General features: G+C 35.4%; 3 protein-coding genes and 1 pseudogene across 3 annotated transcripts in view; all 4 read right to left on the bottom strand.

Annotated features, from left to right (window-relative positions):
- Positions 1-2199: 2199 nt before the first annotated feature.
- On the bottom strand, positions 2200-5054 carry LOC135941060 (maltase A1-like). The gene is made up of 7 exons (XM_065486286.1): positions 4901-5054; positions 4442-4621; positions 4225-4385; positions 4024-4149; positions 3345-3583; positions 2953-3151; positions 2200-2472 (listed from the first exon to the last, which is right to left on the bottom strand). The coding sequence occupies exons 1-7, from the start codon at positions 5052-5054 to the stop codon at positions 2200-2202; spliced, it is 1332 nt and encodes a 443-aa protein (XP_065342358.1).
- Positions 5055-5724: 670 nt separating this feature from the next.
- LOC135940746 (maltase A1-like) lies at positions 5725-10503 on the bottom strand (annotated as a pseudogene).
- Positions 10504-11436: 933 nt separating this feature from the next.
- Positions 11437-15978, bottom strand: LOC135939435 (maltase A1-like). Its single transcript, XM_065483826.1, has 10 exons — positions 15784-15978; positions 15341-15520; positions 15121-15281; positions 14888-15013; positions 14507-14745; positions 13889-14087; positions 12466-12721; positions 12012-12216; positions 11803-11952; positions 11437-11640 (listed from the first exon to the last, which is right to left on the bottom strand). Exons 1-10 carry the CDS (start codon positions 15935-15937, stop codon positions 11505-11507), a joined length of 1806 nt encoding a protein of 601 aa, XP_065339898.1. The 5' UTR covers positions 15938-15978; the 3' UTR covers positions 11437-11504.
- A 554-nt stretch (positions 15979-16532) lies between these two features.
- LOC135939433 (maltase A1-like) overlaps positions 16533-19919 on the bottom strand; it is a 44229-nt gene continuing 40842 nt past the window's right edge. The window contains exons 4-12 of the mRNA XM_065483823.1: positions 19636-19815; positions 19414-19574; positions 19179-19304; positions 18789-19027; positions 18226-18424; positions 17569-17824; positions 17156-17360; positions 16949-17098; positions 16533-16770 (exon numbers count right to left, since the gene is read on the bottom strand). Coding sequence (XP_065339895.1) covers positions 16635-16770; positions 16949-17098; positions 17156-17360; positions 17569-17824; positions 18226-18424; positions 18789-19027; positions 19179-19304; positions 19414-19574; positions 19636-19815 — 1652 coding nt within the window. The 3' untranslated portion in view covers positions 16533-16634. The remainder of the gene's footprint in view (positions 16771-16948; positions 17099-17155; positions 17361-17568; positions 17825-18225; positions 18425-18788; positions 19028-19178; positions 19305-19413; positions 19575-19635; positions 19816-19919) is intronic.

Raw genomic sequence — 19919 nt, 5'->3', positions numbered from 1 at the left:
TTTGAGTAAAAATAGAAATTTAACTGTTGTGCTCAAAAAGCTTTCTTATTTTTTAGTCTTTAAAGCTTCACCAACTTACTTTACTTTATTGAATGCTAATTCCTCTTCATTACACCTACAATGTCTCTATATTTTTACTAACACATGTGTATGCTTGGAAAAACATTGTACAGCTATAAAAATAAGACAATGCTGCATCCAACTACGCATGCCTTTCGGATACTCTTTCCGTTATTTTGATTTAAACTAAAATTAGAAAAAAATTCATATACAGGAAAGTTAAATTATTGTTTCGCAGGTGAAACTAAAACAGTTTTCTTAAATCAAATGTTGAAATTTTGAGGAAGTTCATAATTCCTTTTAGAATCTCTCACGTAGAAAAAATTGACAAAAATACCCCTTTTATGAGGACAAATTAAAAGTATCTGATAAAAACGTTTCCATTTTCGCAATTATTAAATTTTTTATCAATGCTAGAAGTTTTATCAATGCTCGACCTGATAGATTTTGAAGTACACGAAATGTAATGTGTAATGTATAGTCCTATAATTTTTAAGTTCTAACACTATTAATTTTTTCAAACTTTAGATATTAAATTTGCAACTGTCGCAACTATAAACATTATGGTCGCAGCACCTTTAGAGGCCCGAATGTGACCTGCGCGGCTGAAGTGCCGTGACTTAGCACTTTAATTTCAAGATTAAATCGACAATTTGTCAGTCCTTCTACCAAAGTTAAACGATATGATCTTATTATTCAATTAAGCGACACTGGCCGTGAGAATCACGTTTGGCTTAAACGCGTTGATAGAAATAAATCTGACGCCACAGAGAATATGGCAAAAGGGGATCGAGAAAGTTCACAATAAAACGAACCAAAATTTATTGTAGATCCAAGCTGCAAAATAAAATAAAATTCAACCCTTAAAACTGATAAATATCCTGTGGTTTTCATTGGTTGAAAAGAGAGTTAATCTCCAATTTTTTCAGTCAGTTAAATTCATTGTATTTCTGGGATCATGGTCTTTTAATTTTACATTCTTAAAAGTACAGAAGAGATTAGATATTATTTAAAAAAATTGATCTTTATTTCTGATTTCATCAAATAAATAAATTAGGTTTTAAATATATAAGGAAAAGTTGATTGAAAATATTCAGAGGAGTCTCAGGATGACAGAGATAGTAAAAAGCATTGGAGCAAGAGCCGCTGAGTTTGCTGCGCTGGTGTAGAGGAAAACCAAAGACCCTCTGGCTGGGATATGCACAGAATTTGGAGACAGATCTTGGCTAAAAATTAATTTAATTTAATTAAAAATCAATAATACTAAAACCTCGGATTTATAAAAAAGATATTAAATGGCAAACTCTATAGAATTAGAATCTCAGAGCTTATTGCTAGTTAGTTTCCAATTCAGAATTTTGTTTCATGAGAATGTATATGCAACCGGGTTGGCAGATCTGTAGAGCAGGTTGCAGAAGTGTAATGTTTTTAAGAATTTGTACCCGGACGTGTATGACGAGTTGACGCCGATGTGATAAGTTATCATTCCTCCAGATTTGAGGGTGGGGATTGTGGTGAGGTCAGCTGTGACATCATCTTGGTCCAGGTTGACCACCACCATGACGTTCCTTTCATTAGAATTTTGCAAGAAGTGTCTGTCCAAGAAAAGAGTAAATAACTTGTCAAAGAAATATTTAATCTTAATGAATACCTGGTGAAAACGAAAATATTTTCTCCAACAGTAAAGGTTTCCAAGTGTCCTGTTTGAACCGCGTTCATATTCTTCCTCATCGCGGTTAATGCCTTGAAAATGGCATAAGGGCTGTTTGGGTCCTCCATTTGTGCTGCTAGGTTCACTTCTTTGTAGTTTTCGTTGATTGGCAACCACGGTTTCCGCGATTCAGGGCTTGAGAAGCCTGAAATATATTCCTGGATTTTATTTTCTTATCTTTTCAGTACTTTGGTTGATTTTGAGACACTTCAAAATTATCTTAGAGCCTAAGAAAAATTTCCATTTGATTTTTATAGAACAAATTAACCCAATGCACCTTTGATTGAATGAATCATTTAAAACAAAATGAAAGGGCTGTAATTGGCTTACTATTTCTAATTAAAGGAATGCTACTTTTATTAATTTGCTTTTTAACTTGTATTTAATAACATTAATTTATATTGACCAATTGTGAAAAAAAGAAATAATTAATTGAGAAATTCACCGGCAAATTCTGCATCGCTCCACTGAAACGGCGTGCGTGACGGATCTCTGGAGAATTCAGTGTAATTTTCAGGTCCAGCATCGCATCCAAGCGGATCGACCGTGTTCTTCCACGAGATCCATGTATCCTCCATGTTGATCTCCTCGCCGTAGTAGGTGATCGCCGTGCCTGGCAGCAACTGACCCATGATCACAACTGCAGTGCCGAAATCGCGGCCGAAACGTGACGCTGCCCGCGGCCTGTCGTTACTTCCTATCTGTGGAATTCGGTTAATGTGGAAGATTTCAGTTTAAGGACGATACTTGCAAATAAATGTGAAGTGTCTCTTGTTCATTTCATTCAAAGATGCAGTTTTGCTGAATAATCAATAGTATTGAAATTTATAACTTAATGATTGTTTATTGCAAATTTATTTCTATAATGTTGTTTGTTCTAGACAACATTTCAACTCGGGTTGAGTGACTTTTAAATCTGGTCGCACTAAATGAAATGAAGAATCTTCAAAATTATTTAAATTATAATAATTTAATACTTTTGCAGTTGTATTCTTTAAAATACTCAAAATAAAGAAATAATAATAATAAACAACATATTAAAAAATTTAATAAAAACAGTTTAATTTTTTAAACAATAAAATTATAGTGTCATTTTTTTAATTTTATATAACTGATTAACTGTTTCTATAAAGTATTTACTAGTATACATATAAAGTTATTAAAACATATACTGTATTTACCATCCAATTCGACCAAGCACTGGTAGGCACGGCACTCTGCCACATGTCAATAATCTCCTTCAAATCTTTGGCTGTCGTCCCATTCTTAAAATGGGTGATTAAATTCAAATTAATTGGGAAATGTGCTCCATCTCTGTCCTCTTGGCCGTAGTACTTCATCGTATTATCCAGACTGGTCTGCGCCTCCACCATTAACACCCTTGAAATATTTTTTTTTTAATTTAAGTCAAATATTAATTGCAAAATGCCACAAAGTTATCAATTAGTTTCATATAAAATAATGTACGTACACTGAAAAGTACATTGAATTCCCTCAATGAATAATTATTTTTAATATTTATTTATTAAATTTGTCGCTGGATTTTTTTTTAAACAAAGCTTGAATTATTTACAATGGTCTGCCGAGCTCAGCTTGCTTCTCGTCGATGACGTCCCTGAAGCTGTAAATGATGGAGTACAGCTCTTCCAGGTCCTTTGTGTAAATGTGCGAAAGGGAGCCCCACTCATCCGGAGAAAATTGGGAGTCGTTGGAGAATGGCTCATCGAGGAAGTTTTTGTCCTCCATCAAGTGCGGAACATTAACCAAACGGAAGCCATCAACACCTTTGTCCAGCCAGTATCTCAGAATGTCCTGGTTTACAATTCAAAAGGAAATAAAAATATCAATATTTAGTTGAAAATTAATAATTTAATGTTTGTTTATTATTGCCAAAGTCATACAATTAAAAGTAATAGGTATAAAAATTGAAAGATAAATCAAGTTTCTTTATTGTAATTCTCAAACGATGGGCGAGAGGGATATTTAAATTTAGTAAAACACTATTTAAAAGTGGATCTCCGCAAGGAATTTAAAACATCAACATTTTTTCAGTTTTATAAAGATCATTTTCTCTCAACGTAAAGTTATTTATTTGTTAGTGTTTTAATAAATTTAAATTAAATAATGTTTCATTATTATAATTTAATTATTTTCTAAACTCATAATTTTAAACATCAAATATTTAAAATCAAGAGAATTTTATCGAGTTGAATCAATTACAATTCAAGTTGATCTCTCAGCCTGTAACTTACTTTCATTTCTTCAATGACAAGGGGATTGCTGTAATTCAAGTCCGGCTGTCCAGCGTGGAACTGGTGCAGGTAAAACTGTCCACGTTCTTCGTTAAATTCCCAAGCGGAACCACCATAAACGCTCAACTATTAATTAATTAAATTATTAGAGCTAATTAAATTTATATATAACTTCGGCTCAAAGCACAAAAATAAATTTACCCAGTTATTTGGTGGGACGGGTTGTGCAGTCTCGTTAAAACTCTTTGGATCTTGCCAAATGTAATAATCAGTATACGGATTTTTCCTTTCGATTGATTTTTCAAACCATCGGTGCTCATCACTCGAGTGATTCGGCACAAAATCAAGCACCAGCTTCAAATCTGCAAGAAATGTAGTTTTTAATATTTTTCCTCCTTTGTTTACATAAATGAAGAACCTCTTGAATGACATTCCATTACAAGTGTGTCAAAGTCATCCTCGTTGCCAAAAGTGTAATCGATTTTCTCGAAATCGGAGATGTCGTAGCCCAAATCCTTCATTGGCGACTTAAACACCGGTGCTAGCAACAGGCCACCAACTCCGAGGCTCACGAAATAGTCCAGTTTGATAACAATTCCTCAAAATCAACCAGCATTTAAATTGGGTTAATGTATTTTTTTAAATTTAGGCAAAAACATTATCTGATAGCTGCGCACACTCGTCTAAAATCAATATTAAAATATCTGGTCTATTGTGATTTCTTTTAACCAAGAAAAAAGATAAAAAGACAATCGGTTTGCCCTTTGAAGTTCAAACGCCGCTTCGGCAGCTTTGAAATTAATTTGTTATTAAAAAAAAATTAAAAAAAATAATATTTTGTATTACTTGAGTAAAATTTACATCTCATTTTCTATACCTAACAGATCTCCAGTTCCATCAGCATCGGTGTCCCTGAACGACCTGGGATAAACCTGGTAAAAGGTGGTCGTCTTCCACCACTCAAGGTCAGTCTGGGCGGCGGCCAGCACCAGCACAAAGGCCGCGAGCAAAGCTCCCACGATAATCCTCATAATTTGCGCGAGTGAATGATCAGAGAATGCCGCAACGATTCCGTCATCCAATAGGACACGCATTATACATCAATTAAATCGATATTGATTAAACTATCAGATCGCATTCAAAACACTCTAAAAAATGATAAGCAAAGAAGACAAAATCTCTGAGAGTGCGAATGATTTCATGAGTCATGAGTTCAAGCCAACGGTCTGGTCTCGTTTACTACATTAATTTATTGATCCTAAGATGAACAGAGCTGACTCTCCACTCACCAGTAAATATGAAAAATATATGCATTTATTTTTTCTCTATAATCGTGGTTTTAGACCAAAAAATGTTCAGTTGCGGTTCTTCTTTAGTCCGAAAAAATCAGAATTTCCCAGTGAAACTATTGTTGATATGACTCTTAACCTCTTTTTACTAATTTTCTAGGCGTTCGAAAAAGAAAATTTCAACGATTAAAAGATTAAATTGCATGAAAAAATATTTGATATATGCTTCAGATTCAATTTAGAAATATTTTTGATGCATAACAATATTATAATGTTCTGCAAGTAATTTTTTACTCTAAAATCTCAAAAAATTTAATAGGATTAAAAAGGGTAAGTCTGTAGGTCAGAAAAAATCAATCATTTTGTTTATTATTTTATATTACTTTATTATAGGTCTCTATGATTCAGATATGTACAAGGCACTATAGAATATTATACTCTATTTCAGTGGAGCAGAGAGAGGATAACAGAGAAAACGAGAAGCAGGGAGGCGAGAACAGTTGTGCTTGCTGCATTGGTGTAGAGGAACACCAATGATCCTCTGGCTGGAACATTCACCGACGATGGCGACAGTTGTTGCCTAAAATTTATATTCCAAAATTATATAGGAAATTATTCCTATTTAAAGATTTTTATTGTGAGAAATATAGAAATTTTCGTTGAAATTAAGAAAATAATATGCAACCTGGTTGGCAGCTCAGCAAACCAGGTTGCATATTTTATCAATGTTACCCAGATGTGTAAGACGAGTTGACGCCCACGTGATAAGTGATCATTGCTCCAGACCTAAGGGTTGGCACGCCACTAAGGTCAGCGTTGACCTCATTCTCGGCCAGATTGACCACCACCAAGACGCTCTTTTCGTCAGCACTTTGCAAATACCTATAGAAAAACTGAATTTGTCAAATAATCTGGGAGTTAAAACTTCCTCTTACCTGGTGAAAACGAAAATGTCATCCCCGACGGTTAAGGTTCCCAGCTGTCCTGACCTCACGGCGTTCATGTTCTTCCTCATCGTGGTCAATTTCTTGTAAATGGCGTAAGGGCTATTTTCCTCTAGCTTCTGTGCAGCTAGGTTCAATTCTCTATAATTATCGTTCACTGGCAGCCAGGGTTTGTCGGAGTTAGCAGTCGTGAAACCTATAGAAAAGAAAATGTGATTGAATGAAAATTTAATTTCTGTGATGGTGTTTTTAGAATTTTCCGCTGAGTGAAAAGTATTTAAAAGGAACAGCACTTGTGAAAAGTCACATCAACAATTGATTTTTGTCCACACTGGACCCTCAATTTGTATATTTTTAAATAACTTTATCAAACAAATATAGTATTAATTTTTTTATATGAATTTTTGTGATTTTTTGCACTTTTTCCTCGTATTTTTTAAGACTTGACGGATTTACCTGCATAAGCTGAGTCATCCCACTGGTAAGGTGTGCGAACAGGGTCTCTGCTGAAATTTTCGTAGAATTCAGGTCCAGCCTGACATCCCTGGGGGTCGACCGTGTCTGTCCACGATATCCATGTATCTTCCATGTTGATTTCCTCGCCGTTGTAGGTGATCGCCGTGCCTGGCAGCAACTGACCCATGATCACTACTGCAGTGCTGAAATCGCGGCCGAAACGTGACGCCACCCTCGTTCGCTCATTGTTTCCAATCTGTGATTCAATTACAAAATGTTTAAGTTAAATTTCACATTTGCGTTTCAGTAGCAAAGATTCTTAAAATAATATTCCCCATTCGCTCTGAAATGCAAAATTGCAAAGCCACTCTCTGCCTCATTTTTTTATGCATTAATTATCTAAAGTAAAATCACAAAAGTACTTACTGAACATAAAGGAGAACTTGTCAACAATTACTGAAAAAGTTTAGAAATAATTTTAAATATAAAAGATTTAATGATATTTTTGAAAATGTACACAACCTTGGGAAATTTCTTATAAAAATGTTGATTGATCACATTTATTATTTTACACGAGCCCTGATTTTCAAGCTGAGTCATACATTTTAAAATTTAAATTAATCAGCCTATGAAGATTGAACATTTATTAAAGGGCTTGTTGCAGATTGCATGAATTTCGTTCAATTTTGAGCCACACAATTTGTTTAAGAAGCATTATTACAGTAATATATATATATTTTTTAAATAAGTATGCTTTTTATGGATCTTGAAATGATTACTTACCACCCAATTAGACCACGCACCGCTGGGCAGGGCGTTTTGCCACCTGTCGGTGATTTCTTTCAGTTCAGAAGCGGTGGTCTCGTTATTCAGTTGGTGATGAACTCGAAATTGAAGGGGATGTGGGCACCCTCATTAAATCCATCGCCATAGTATTTCATCATGTTTTCCAGGCTGGTGTACGCCTCAACCATCATCACCCTGAAATAAAAATAGTGTTTTTCCTGATATTCAAAAACAAGAAATGAATAGCTATTTTTAGAAATGATTCAGTGGCTCTTAAAAATATTGCTCGCTTAAAATATCAATTTATAATCATCTGGAAATACTCATACATGAAGCTTAAATTTAAATCAAAAGAATTGCTCACATTTGTCTGCCGAGCTCTTCTTGCTTCGAATCGATGACTTTTCTGAAGAGATAGACGTTATTAAAGAGTTGAGGTATGTCGGTGGTGTAAATGTGCGAAAGGGAGCCCCACTGGTCTGGCGTAAACTCGGTGTCGTTGCTTGGGGGCTCGTCACGGAAGGATTGATCCTCCATCAAGTGCGGCATGGCATCGAAATGGAAGCCATCGGCGCCTTTGTCCATCCAGAAATTCAAAATATCCTAAAAAATCATCATTATAGTACATACAATAAAAAACCAAATTGGCAGTTCACTATTAGAAAATATTATTTTAAACCATTCATCTTTAATTTAAAACTGCTTTTGATTTTAAATTTCTAGAATTGGTTTCAAAGGAGTATAGTACTTACTTCCATTTCCGTCAAAACCAAGAGGTTGCGGTAGTTCAAATCAGGCTGTCCAGCGTGAAACTGGTGCAAATAAAACTGCCCACGTTCCTCATTGTACTCCCAGGCAGAGCCACCAAAGACGCTCAACTGCAGAAAATTTAGATTTTATTTATTAATTTAAACACTGATTCATGAACAAACCAAGCATATTGATATAAACAAAGCTCATAAATTTAAATAAAAGCAACAGGGTTTACCCAGTTATTGGGTGGAATGGGTTCTCCACTAGTCTCGTTGATACCCTTCGGATCTAGCCATGTGTAGTAATCCGTGAATGGTTCTTCTCTCGCAATCGACTTGGTAAACCATACGTGCTCGTCACTTGAGTGGTTGGGCACTAATTCCATAACCAGCTTAAGTCCTGAAAAAGAAAGCCATATAATTTTTGGTTTTAAGCATTAAAAAATTATTATAATTACCTCTATCCTTGCAACCTTGGGCAAGCTCTTCAAAATCGGCCATTGTGCCGAAAATGGGATCGATTTCCCTAAAGTCAGATACGTCGTAGCCGAAATCCTTCATCGGCGACTTGAACACCGGTGACAACAACAATGCACCGATTCCAATGTCCACGAAATGATCCAATTTCAGAGTTATTCCTATAATTGAAAATAAATTTAATATAGATGATCTAAATTAGGGACTGAAAAATATATGATTAAATTTGCAATTGAAATAAAATTTATATCTCTCTACATAACAATCGCCAAATAGCCGGCCTGTAATTCAAAATAAAAAAATTGTTACCATTCATCATTCATCAACGTGGATTTATTAACTCTTTTAAAGAAATTGATTTAAAATTCCGAAAATTTCAGTAGTGTAATAAAACCACAGTCCATCGATTTCATTATTTTTTTATGTGTAATTTCTTAACAACAATTCAAGAATTCAAAATTGTAAATCATATAGAAATCCACAATGCAAGAAGTTACGCAGCTCATTGAAGAAACAAATGTTTCATTTTATGATAGGAAAAACCATTGCTTGCGCTATTTTTAGACGGAAAGAAAGTTTTTGAATCGGTGGATAGAATTATAATTTTCAGGAAAATTATTGAGTCAAACAAAATGTCAATAGTAGAACTCAAATATCTAGATCATTCTTTAGTCTTAATTTTTTTAAGAATTGTTGACGGTGTGACTGACAATGAGTCAGAAATAATTTTGCAGTCTAATGGTGTACGTCAGGGTGGCTGTTTATCTCCTTTTCTTTTTAATCTTTCAATCAATGATATTAATGAAGTGATTAATCATATCCCTGGGCTTAAAGCTATTTTATTTGCGGATAATATTGTGCTGACAAGTGAGACACTGAGTGATTTGTGCATTGCATATGTTGCTGTAAAGGAATACTTACAAAGTAGAAGTCTTCAGTTGAACTTAGTTAGATAAATGTAAAACAATGAAATTTAGAAATAAGGGACGCGGTCGTTGCGCATTGAAGGAGAAAATTGAATAAGCGAGAAGGTGTGAATGTTGATTTTGTCACAGAATTTTGTTATTTGGTTGTGTTATGCTTCAAGTATCAGGAGTATCCTTTGGTTGGCATGAAAAGAAACGAGCGAGGGCAGCCCTTATGGCAACTTATAGCATTAAAAACTTGCCTAAAATTTCGATTGAAACGGCAATTAAACTCTTTGATCTAAAAGTTTCTCCTACTGCCTCTTACGAATTTTCATGGAATCCGGCATTAATTTCATCTTAATAATGTACACTAAACTTGTTCACACAAAGATAAAAACATGTAATGAACACAGAATCCCATTTTTTCAAAATTTAAAGAGCTTTGAGTTATTGGTATTGCAGGAGATAATAATTATTCCTGTTGGCATTTTTATCTTTCCAACCATAATTATCCTATTGTGCTATTCATGACTAATATGACCTACAATTTAATCTTATTTTGAAAATTTCCCGTCCCTTTATGATTAAACTAGAAAACAATTAAATTTTTAGAGCGAATATTTCATTTTGATGTGTTAGATAATTGAAATTCAGCATAAAACTAAAAGTTTTCAAATTGTTGTGTACCTTTGAGGTCACCAATTCCATCAGCATTGGTATCCTTGAATGATCTGGGGTAGACCTGGTAGATGGTGGTCGTCTTCCACCAGTCAACATCAGCCAGCTGGGCAGAGGCCTGTTGGGCCAGCAGAGTGGCCAGGACCACTCCAATTATTCGCATCTTTAGCGAGTCTTTGGACAAGTGCAGCGTTCTGAAGTCATTTGTTGGCATTTGTACAAGTAGGGCGTTGCACGGACCCGATAAGTCAACTCATGACACTTATAAGCTTAGATAAGATAAACGCGGTTGCGATTGCAGATGTTTTATTATTAGCTAAATGACCAATAGGATCAGAAGAGGTGATTTAATTTTTGTATTTTTATTGTGATATAATTTTATTGTAAAAAAGGCGGAACGCATTAATTGAAATATTGCGCACATACACACTGCAATTTTTCAAATTATTTTTTGTCAACGGATAACTTCTTTATTGGAATTACCATCTTATATCTTTTATGACACGTGTATTTTTTCAGATATTTAATAAATTTGGCATACTTTACATGTCCCCAAACTAGGCAATCCGAAACCTATTTTTTCTAGTTTTAAAAATTTGGTAATTTTGGACAAGAAAAATATTTTAAAAATGGCTGAAATTTAAAGAGATAATAATGATTTCCATATGGAAATTATTTTTTGAATATAAAGTATCCCTAGTAGCTAACAATCATTTATCGATTCATATAATTTTGGTCGAGGGTGCAAGTTCTAAGGGGTAGATGGCGTACAAATCCAGCTCTCTCACGCTCAGATTGCAATAGCGATTGGCAAAGCGATTTCAAACTAGTTTAACACTAAAACGTTTTTTAATTCACCAGTTGCATAAACCCTAAGTGTTCGAAGCCGCCAACAGATGGCGCCACCGTAGACTTTCACTTTTAAGGCACTTCCACTGCGATTTCAGACTCAATCTAGCTACTGTGCATTCTTCAATTAAGTTTCTTTTTTGACGTACTGATAACCAAAATCGGTTCAGCCATTCGCCGTAGAAACGTTGGAATATTTTCGCCGCGACCATTGAGGTTGAAGCTCAGAATATGGATCCAAAAAATTCAATCATTGTGTTTATTATTTTGTATCTACTTTATTATCTGTCTCTATGATTCAGAAATGTACATAGCTAGAAAAATAGAATATTATTCTGTTTTTCAGTGGAGCAGAGAGAGGATAACAGAGAAAACGAGAAGCAGGGAGGCGAGAACCGTTGTGCTTGCTGCATTGGTGTAGAGGAACACCAATGACCCTCTGGCTGGAACATTCACCGACGATGGCGACAGTTCTTGCCTAAAATTTAAATTTCAAAATTAAATAAATAGGAAATTATTCCAACCTGATATTTACATTTTAAGATTTTTATTGAGAGAAAAATACAAAATTTTCGTTGAAGAAAATATGCAATCTGGTTGGCAGCTCAGCAAACCAGGTTGCATATTTTATCAATCTTACCCAGATGTGTAAGACGAGTTGACGCCCACGTGATAAGTGATCATTGCTCCAGACTTAAGGGTTGGCACGCCACTAAGGTCAGCATTGACCTCATTCTCGGCCAGATTGACAACCACCAAGACGTTCTTTTCGTCAGCACTCTGCAAGTACCTATAGAAAAATTTAATTTGTCAAATAATCTGGGAGTTAAAACTTTTTCTGGCATTTGCCTGGTGAAAACGAAAATGTCATCCCCGACGGTTGAGGTTCCCAGCTGTCCTGACCTCACGGCGTTCATGTCCTTCCTCATCGCGGTCAATTTCTTGTAAATGGCGTAAGGGCTATTTTCCTCTAGCTTCTGTGCAGCTAGGTTCAATTCTCTATAATTATCGTTCACTGGCAGCCAGGGTTTGTCGGAGTTAGCAGTCGTGAAACCTATAGAAAAGAAAATATGATTGAATTAAAATTTAATTTCTGTGATTGTGTTTTTAGAATTTTCCGCTGAGTGAAAAGTATTTAAAAGGAACAGCACTTGTGAAAAGTCACATCAACAATTGATTTTTGTCCAAACTGGACTCTCAATTTGTATATTTTTAAATAATTTTATCAAAAAATATAGTATATATCAATTAAATTTGTTTGAATTTTTGTTTTCCAGCTTTTTTGAAGACTTGACGGATTTACCTGCATAAGCTGAGTCATCCCACTGGTACGGTGTGCGAACAGGGTCTCTGGTGAACTTTTCGTAGAATTCAGGTCCAGCCTGACATCCCTGGGGGTCGACCGTGTCTGCCCACGAGATCCACGTATCTTCCATGTTGATTTCCTCGCCGTTGTAGGTGATCGCCGTGCCTGGCAGCAACTGACCCATGATCACCACTGCAGTGCTGAAATCGCGGCCGAAACGTGACGCCACCCTTCTTCGGTCATGGTTTCCAATCTGTGATTCAATTGCAAAATGCTAAAATTAAATCATACATTTGCGTTTCAATAGCAAAGATCTTTAAAATAATAGTCCCAATTCGATCTGAAATGTAGAATTGCAAAGCCACTCTCTGCCTCATTTTTTTTGGATGCATTCATTATCTAAAGTAAAATCACTAAGTTAATTTTTAAATCAGTATTAATTGAACATAAGGGAGAATTTTTTTTAAAAAAAATTAAAACGGTTTAAAAATAAATTTAATTTAAAAGATTTAATGCGAATTTTGAAAACACAAACAACTTTGGGAAATTTCTGATAAAAATGTGGATTGATTGCATTTATTCCTCTTACACGAGCCCTGATTTTCAAGCTGAGTCATACATTTTAAAATTTAAAATATTTATTAAGATTGGTCTTTTATTAAAGGGGTTGTACTTAATAGCAGATTGCATGAATTTCTTTCAATTTTGAGCCACACAATTTGTTTAAGAAGTATCATTATAGTAGCATAAACTCTTCGACCTTAAAATCTCGCCAACAGCCTCATATGGAATTGAAATTATCTGGCCACATCTAACTAACATGGATTTTGTAAATCTAGAAAGAGTGAAAACTCGCTATTTTAAAAAAGTGCTTGGAATTTCTAAGTATAATAGATCTCGTTATGTTTATGAATTGATTGCGAAAGACTCCAATTTATATGTAACTGACTTAAAGGTTAGATTTAATCTACCAGAGACTGATGTGTATATAAAGTTCTGTGAAGAAAAGAAAACAAATAGACTGTTAATTTGTTCTGAGTTTTTTGAGACTGAAACTATGATTAATGACAACTGGCGTGGCCCTGATTTTCCTGATAGACATATTTTTGCAAGATTTGCTTGTCATGGCTATCACTATATTTTCTGTAATAATGCAACGTTTCACTATGAGCCTAATTATGATTGTAGATGTAAGTTCTGTGGCGAGACTTGTGAAAAATATCATATCCAAAAGTGTACAGCAAGAAGACTTACTTTGAGAGAAGCAGCGAAAATGTGTAAAAATTGATTAACCTTTAGATGTAGAGTGTTGCACGCATATTTTGCGTTTAATAAACCATTAATAATAATTATAGTAGCATAATTGTTTTTAAAAAATATGTATACATTTATTTTATTGGATATTGAACTGATTACTTACCACCCAATTAGACCACGCACCGCTGGGCAGGGCGTTTTGCCACCTGTCGATGATTGCTTTCAGTTCAGAAGCGGTGGTCTTGTTGTTAACGTTGGTGATGATCTCGAAATTGAAGGGGAAGTGGGCATATTCAATATATTCATCGCCATAATATTTCATTGTGTTTTCCAGGCTGGTGTACGCCTCAACCATCATCACCCTGAAATAAAAAAATGGTGTTTTTCCTGTTATTCAAGAACAATTAATAAATGATTGGGGTTTCAATTAAGAATAAACTTTGATTCAAGTTTAATTCCACGCATGCTGAGCTTTTTGAAACGGGGGAAATGCAGGCGTTAAAATCACGGAGAGTTTCACTTACGCAAACATTATACTTGTTTATTCTTGGCGTATCAATACACAGTTAAAATAAATGAGATAAGACAGCAAGAATGGGCACACAATGCATGAAAAATTATGGTAATCTCTCGCCGCACTCTGATTGTGAGCTTCAATTTGGCTCCTATTTTTAGAACTAATTCATTAGCTCTTGAAAATATCGCTGGCTTAAAATATAAATTTATTCATTTGGAACTACTCATATATATGAAACTGAAATTTAAATTAAAAACTGCTCACATTTGTCTGCCGAGCTCTTCTTGCTTCGAATCGATGACTTTTCTGAAGATAAAGACGTATGAATAGAGTTCAGGTAGGTCGGTGGTGTAAATGTGCGAAAGGGAGCCCCACTGGTCAGGCGTAAACTCGGGGTCGTTGCTTGGGGGTTCGTCGGGGAAGGTTTGATCCTCCATCAAGTGCGGCATGGCGTTCAAACGGAAGCCATCAGCGCCTTTGTCCATCCAGAATCCCAAAATATCCTTAGTATCATTAGTACATACAATAAAAAACAAAATTGGCAAATCACTATTAGAATAGATTATTTAAACCATTCATTAAATTTATTTTTAAAACTGCCTGTGATTTAAATTTCTAGAATTAGTTTCAAACAAGTTTACTTACATCCATTTCCTTCGTGACCCTGGGGTTGCGGTAGTTCAAATCAGGCTGTCCAGCGAGAAACTGGTGCAAATAAAACTGCTCACGTTCCTTATTGTACTCCCAGGCAGAGCCGCCAAAGACGCTCAACTGCAGAAAATTTAGATCCAAATCTTAACTCAAACATTATTTAATCAACAACCAAGCATATTTAAAGATACAAAGCTAAAAATTTTAAAAAAAGCAGCAGGATTTACCCAGTTATTGGGTGGAATGGGGTGGCCACTCGCGTTCAAACCCTTTGGATCTCGCCATGTGTAGTAATCCGTGAATGGGTCTTCTCTCGCAATCGACTTGGTAAACCATACGTGCTCGTCACTTGAGTGGTTGGGCACTAATTCCAGAACCAGCTTAAGTCCTGAAAAAGAAAGCCATATAATTTTTGGTTTTAATCATTAAAAAAATTATTATAATTACCTCTATCCTTGCAACCTTGGACAAGCTCTTCAAAATCGACCATTGTGCCGAAAATGGGATCGATTTCCCTAAAGTCAGATACGTCGTAGCCGAAATCCTTCATCGGCGACTTGAACACCGGTGACAACAACAAGCCGCCGATTCCAATGTCCACGAAATGATCCAGTTTCAGAGTAATTCCTAAAAGTGAAGATAAATTTCATTTTTGAGTTCTAAATTAAGGGCTAAAAAGAAAATAGTTTAATTTGCAATTAAAATTAAATTTATTTGTATAGCAATCGGCAAATAATCTGTAATTCGAAAAAAATTGTGTATCTATTATCAACTCTTTTAATGGAATTGATTTAAATTCCAGTAGTGTAATAAATCCATAGGTCATCGATTTTATTAAAATTTTATTTGAAATTCAGCATAAAACTAAAAGTTTTCAAATTGTTTGGTACCTTTGAGGTCACCAATTCCATCAGCATTGGTATCCTTGAATGATCTGGGGTAGACCTGGTAGATGGTGGTCGTCTTCCACCAGTCAACATCAGCCAGCTGGGCAGAGGCCTGTTGGGCCAGCAGAGTGGCCAGAATCACTCCTATTATGCGCATCTTTAGCGAGTCTTTGGACAAGTGCAGCGTTCTTGAATCATTTGTTGCACGGACCCGATGAGTCAACGCATGACATTTATAAGCTTAGATAAGATAAACGCGGTTGCGATTGCAGATATTTTATTATTAGCTAAATGACCAATAGGATCCGAAGGTGATTTAATTTTTGGTACTTTTGTTGTGATACAATTTTCTTTTGTAAAAAAGGCGAAACGCATTAATTGAATAAAATCTACAGTAATTTTTGGTGTAAGTCTGGAAAATCTTCAGGACCATTAGCTATAGAAAATCGGGTCTGGCAATGTCTTAGATAAAAATTAAAATTGTTTAATTATGTGGCGCTAGAGAAAATTGTTATTTATTTTATTGAAATCAGGCTCCAGCATTTTTTACTATTTCCCAAACAAAATGACAACCATTTCCATATGCTTAATCATTTTATTTAAGTTCCGTAAAATTGAAATAAACATAAAATTAAATTAAAATACTGTTTGAAAACTTCTCAATATGGAGGTTTTTCTCAACCTTTTGTCAGATCAAACAAGCATGTTTCAGAATTTATAAAAATCTTGGATTAAAAAGAGTAGTCTTTAGGTCTGAGAAAAATAAATCAATTTATTTGTTATTTATATCTACTTTATTATCTGTCTCTATGATTCAGAAATGTACATGGCAATATAGAATATTATTCTGTTTTTCAGTGGAGCAAAGAGAGGATAACAGAGAAAACAAGAAGCAGGGAGGCGCGAACCGTTGTGCTTGCTGCATTGGTGTAGAGGAACACCAATGACCCTCTGGCTGGAACATTCACCGACGATGGCGACACTTCTTGCCTAAAATTTAAATTCCAAAATTAAATAAATAGGAAATTATTCCAACCTGATATTTACATTTAAAGATTTTTATTGTGAGAAAAATACAAAATTTTCGTTGAAATTAAGAAAATATGCAATCTGGTTGGCAGTTCAGCAAACCAGGTTGCATATTGTATCAATCTTTTATCAATCTTACCCAGATGTGTAAGACGAGTTGACGCCCACGTGATAAGTGATCATTGCTCCAGACTTAAGGGTTGGCACGCCACTAAGGTCAGCGTTGACCTCATTCTCGGCCAGATTGACCACCACCAAGATGCTCTTTTCGTCAGCACTTTGCAAGTACCTATAAAAATCTTAATTTGTAAAAAAGTCTGAGACTTAAACTTTTTCTGGCATTTACCTGGTAAAAACGAAAATGTCATCCCCGACGGTTGAGGTTCCCAGCTGTCCTGACCTCACGGCGTTCATGTCCTTCCTCATCGCGGTCAATTTCTTGTAAATGGCGTATGGGCTATTTTCCTCTAGCTTCTGTGCGGCAAGGTTCAATTCTCTATAATTATCGTTCACTGGCAGCCAGGGTTTGTCGGAGTTAGCAGTCGTGAAACCTATAGAAAAGAAAATATGATTGAATTAAAATTTAATTTCTGTGATTGTGTTTTTAGAATTTTCCGCTGAGTGAAAAGTATTTAAAAGGAACAGCACTTGTGAAAAGTCACATCAACAATTGATTTTTGTCCAAACTGGACTCTCAACTAGTATATTTTATTTTATTTGCAATTTTTCCGTTTTTTGTTTAAGATTTGATGTATTTACCCGCATAAACTGAGTCATCCCACTGGTACGGTGTGCGGACAGGGTCTCTGGTGAACTTTTCGTAGAATTCAGGTCCAGCCTGACATCCCTGGGGGTCGACCGTGTCTGCCCACGAGATCCATGTATCTTCCATGTTGATTTCCTCGCCGTTGTAGGTGATGGCAGTGCCTGGAAGCAGTTGGCCCATCGTGATGGCCGCAATGCTGAAATCGCGGCCGAAACGTGACGCCACCCTTGTTCTGTCATGGTTTCCAATCTGTGAATCAATTACAAAATGTTTAAGTTCTACATTAAATCACAAAAAAAATATATTTGCATTTAAAAATTTAAGTTTATTACAATAAGGTTCCATATTTCCTCTGAAATGCAGAGTTGCCTCTTTTTTATGCATTAATTATCTAATATAAAATTACAAATTTGTATAGAAGTAATTGAACATGAAGGAGATATTTACAAAAATTACTAAAACGGTTTCAAAGTTATTTTTAATTAAATCAATTTATCAAGCATTTAGAAAAGAAAATATTTATACTAGCAGATTGCACGAATTTCATTAAATTTTAAGCCACTAACCTCGTACAAAAAGAATTATTATAGATGCATAATTGTTTTTAAATAAAATGTATACATTTATTAGATCTTGAACTGATTACTTACCACCCAGTTAGACCACGCACCGCTGGGCAGGGCGTTTTGCCACCTGTCGATGATTGCTTTCAGTTCAGAAGCGGTGGTTTCGTTGTTCACGTTGGTGATGAACTCGAAGTTGAAGGGGAAGTGGGCACCCATTACGTCTCCCTCGCCATAATATTTCATCGTGTTTTCCAAGCTGGTGTATGCCTCAACCATCATCACCCTGAAATAAAAATAGTGTTTTTCCTGTTATTCAAGAACAATAAATGATTGGGGCTTCAATTAAAAAAAACTTTGATTTAAGTTTAATACAACGCATGCTGAGCTTATTTTAAACGGGAAATGCAGGCGTTAAAATCACGGAGAGTTTCACTAACGCAAATATTACACTTGTTTATTCTTGCCGTATCAATACACAGTTAAATAAATGAGATAAGACAGCAAGGATGGGAACACAATGCATGAAAAATATTACAAAAATGATGGTAATCTCTCGCCGCAGCTTTAATTTAGCTCCTATTTTTAGACATGATTCAGTAGCTCTTAGAAATATTGTAACTATACTCATATATATAAAAAATGCTCACATTTGTCTGCCGAGCTCTTCTTGCTTTTCGTCGACGACTTTTCTGAAGCCATAGATGATTGGATAGAGTTCAGGTAGGTCGGCGGTGTAAATGTGCGAAAGGGAGCCCCACTGGTCAGGCGTAAACTCGGGGTCGTCGCTTGGGGGTTCGTCGGGGAAGGTTTGGTCCTCCATCAAGTGAGGAAAGGCGTCCAAACGGAAGCCATCGGCGCCTTTGTCCATCCAGAATCTCAAAATATCCTGAAAAAAATCATCATTAGTACATACAATAAAAAAACAAAATTGGCAAATCACTATTATTAGAATAGATTGTTTCAAACCATTCATCTTTAATTTAAAACTGCCTATGATTTAAATTTCTAGAATTATAGTTTCAAAGAAGCATACTTACTTCCATTTCCGTCACAACCAAGGGGTTGCGGTAGTTCAAATCAGGCTGTCCAGCGACAAACTGGTGCAAATAAAATTGCTCACGTTCCTCATTGTACTCCCAGGCAGAGCCACCAAAGACGCTCAACTGCAGAAAATGTAGATTTTATTTATTAATTCAAACACTAATTCATCAACAACCAAGCATATTGATATAAACAAAGCTCATAAATTTAAAAAAAAGCAACAGGGTTTACCCAGTTATTGGGTGGAATGGGGTGGCCACTCTCGTTCACACCCTTTGGATCTTGCCATGTGTAGTAATCCGTGTATGGGTCTTCCCTCGCAATCGACTTGGTAAACCATTCGTGCTCGTCACTCGAGTGGTTGGGTACAAAGTCCAGAACCAACTTAAGTCCTGAAAAAGAAACCCATATAATTTTTGTTTTAATCCTTTAAAATAAATATATTATAGTTACCTCTATCCTTGCAACCTTGGGCAAGCTCTTCAAAATCGGCCATGGTGCCGAAAATGGGATCGATTTCCCTAAAGTCAGAGACGTCATAGCCGAAATCCTTCATCGGCGACTTGAATACTGGTGATAACCACACGCCGCCGATTCCAATGTCCACGAAATGATCCAATTTCTGAGTTATTCCTATAATTGAAAATAAATTTAATTTAGAAGTTCTAAATTAGGGACTGAAAAATATATGATTAAATTTGCAATTGAAATAAAATTTATATCGCTCTATAACAATC

The sequence above is a fragment of the Cloeon dipterum genome, chromosome 3 (genome assembly GCF_949628265.1).
Source record: "Cloeon dipterum chromosome 3, ieCloDipt1.1, whole genome shotgun sequence".
NCBI classification, from domain to species: domain Eukaryota; kingdom Metazoa; phylum Arthropoda; class Insecta; order Ephemeroptera; family Baetidae; genus Cloeon; species Cloeon dipterum.
Note: the sequence above shows the minus strand (reverse complement) of the source record. Positions and strands in the feature narration are given on the sequence as shown.

What these genes read in the sequence shown, in the direction of transcription:
- LOC135939435 (XM_065483826.1), bottom strand. Translation starts at nt 15,937, where the DNA reads ATGCGCATAATAGGAGTGATTCTGGCCACTCTGCTGGCCCAACAGGCC. An exon ending in CCAAGGTTGCAAGGATAGAG is followed by an intron (nt 15,282 to 15,340) that starts GTAATTATAATA and finishes TTTCTTTTTCAG; the next exon opens with GACTTAAGCTGGTTCTGGAA. An exon ending in GACATTTTCGTTTTCACCAG is followed by an intron (nt 11,953 to 12,011) that starts GCAAATGCCAGA and finishes ATTTTTCTATAG; the next exon opens with GTACTTGCAGAGTGCTGACG.
- LOC135941060 (XM_065486286.1), bottom strand. Translation starts at nt 5,054, where the DNA reads ATGAGGATTATCGTGGGAGCTTTGCTCGCGGCCTTTGTGCTGGTGCTG. An exon ending in TTGTCATTGAAGAAATGAAA is followed by an intron (nt 3,584 to 4,023) that starts GTAAGTTACAGG and finishes ATTGTAAACCAG; the next exon opens with GACATTCTGAGATACTGGCT. An exon ending in GTGCTTGGTCGAATTGGATG is followed by an intron (nt 2,473 to 2,952) that starts GTAAATACAGTA and finishes CGAATTCCACAG; the next exon opens with ATAGGAAGTAACGACAGGCC.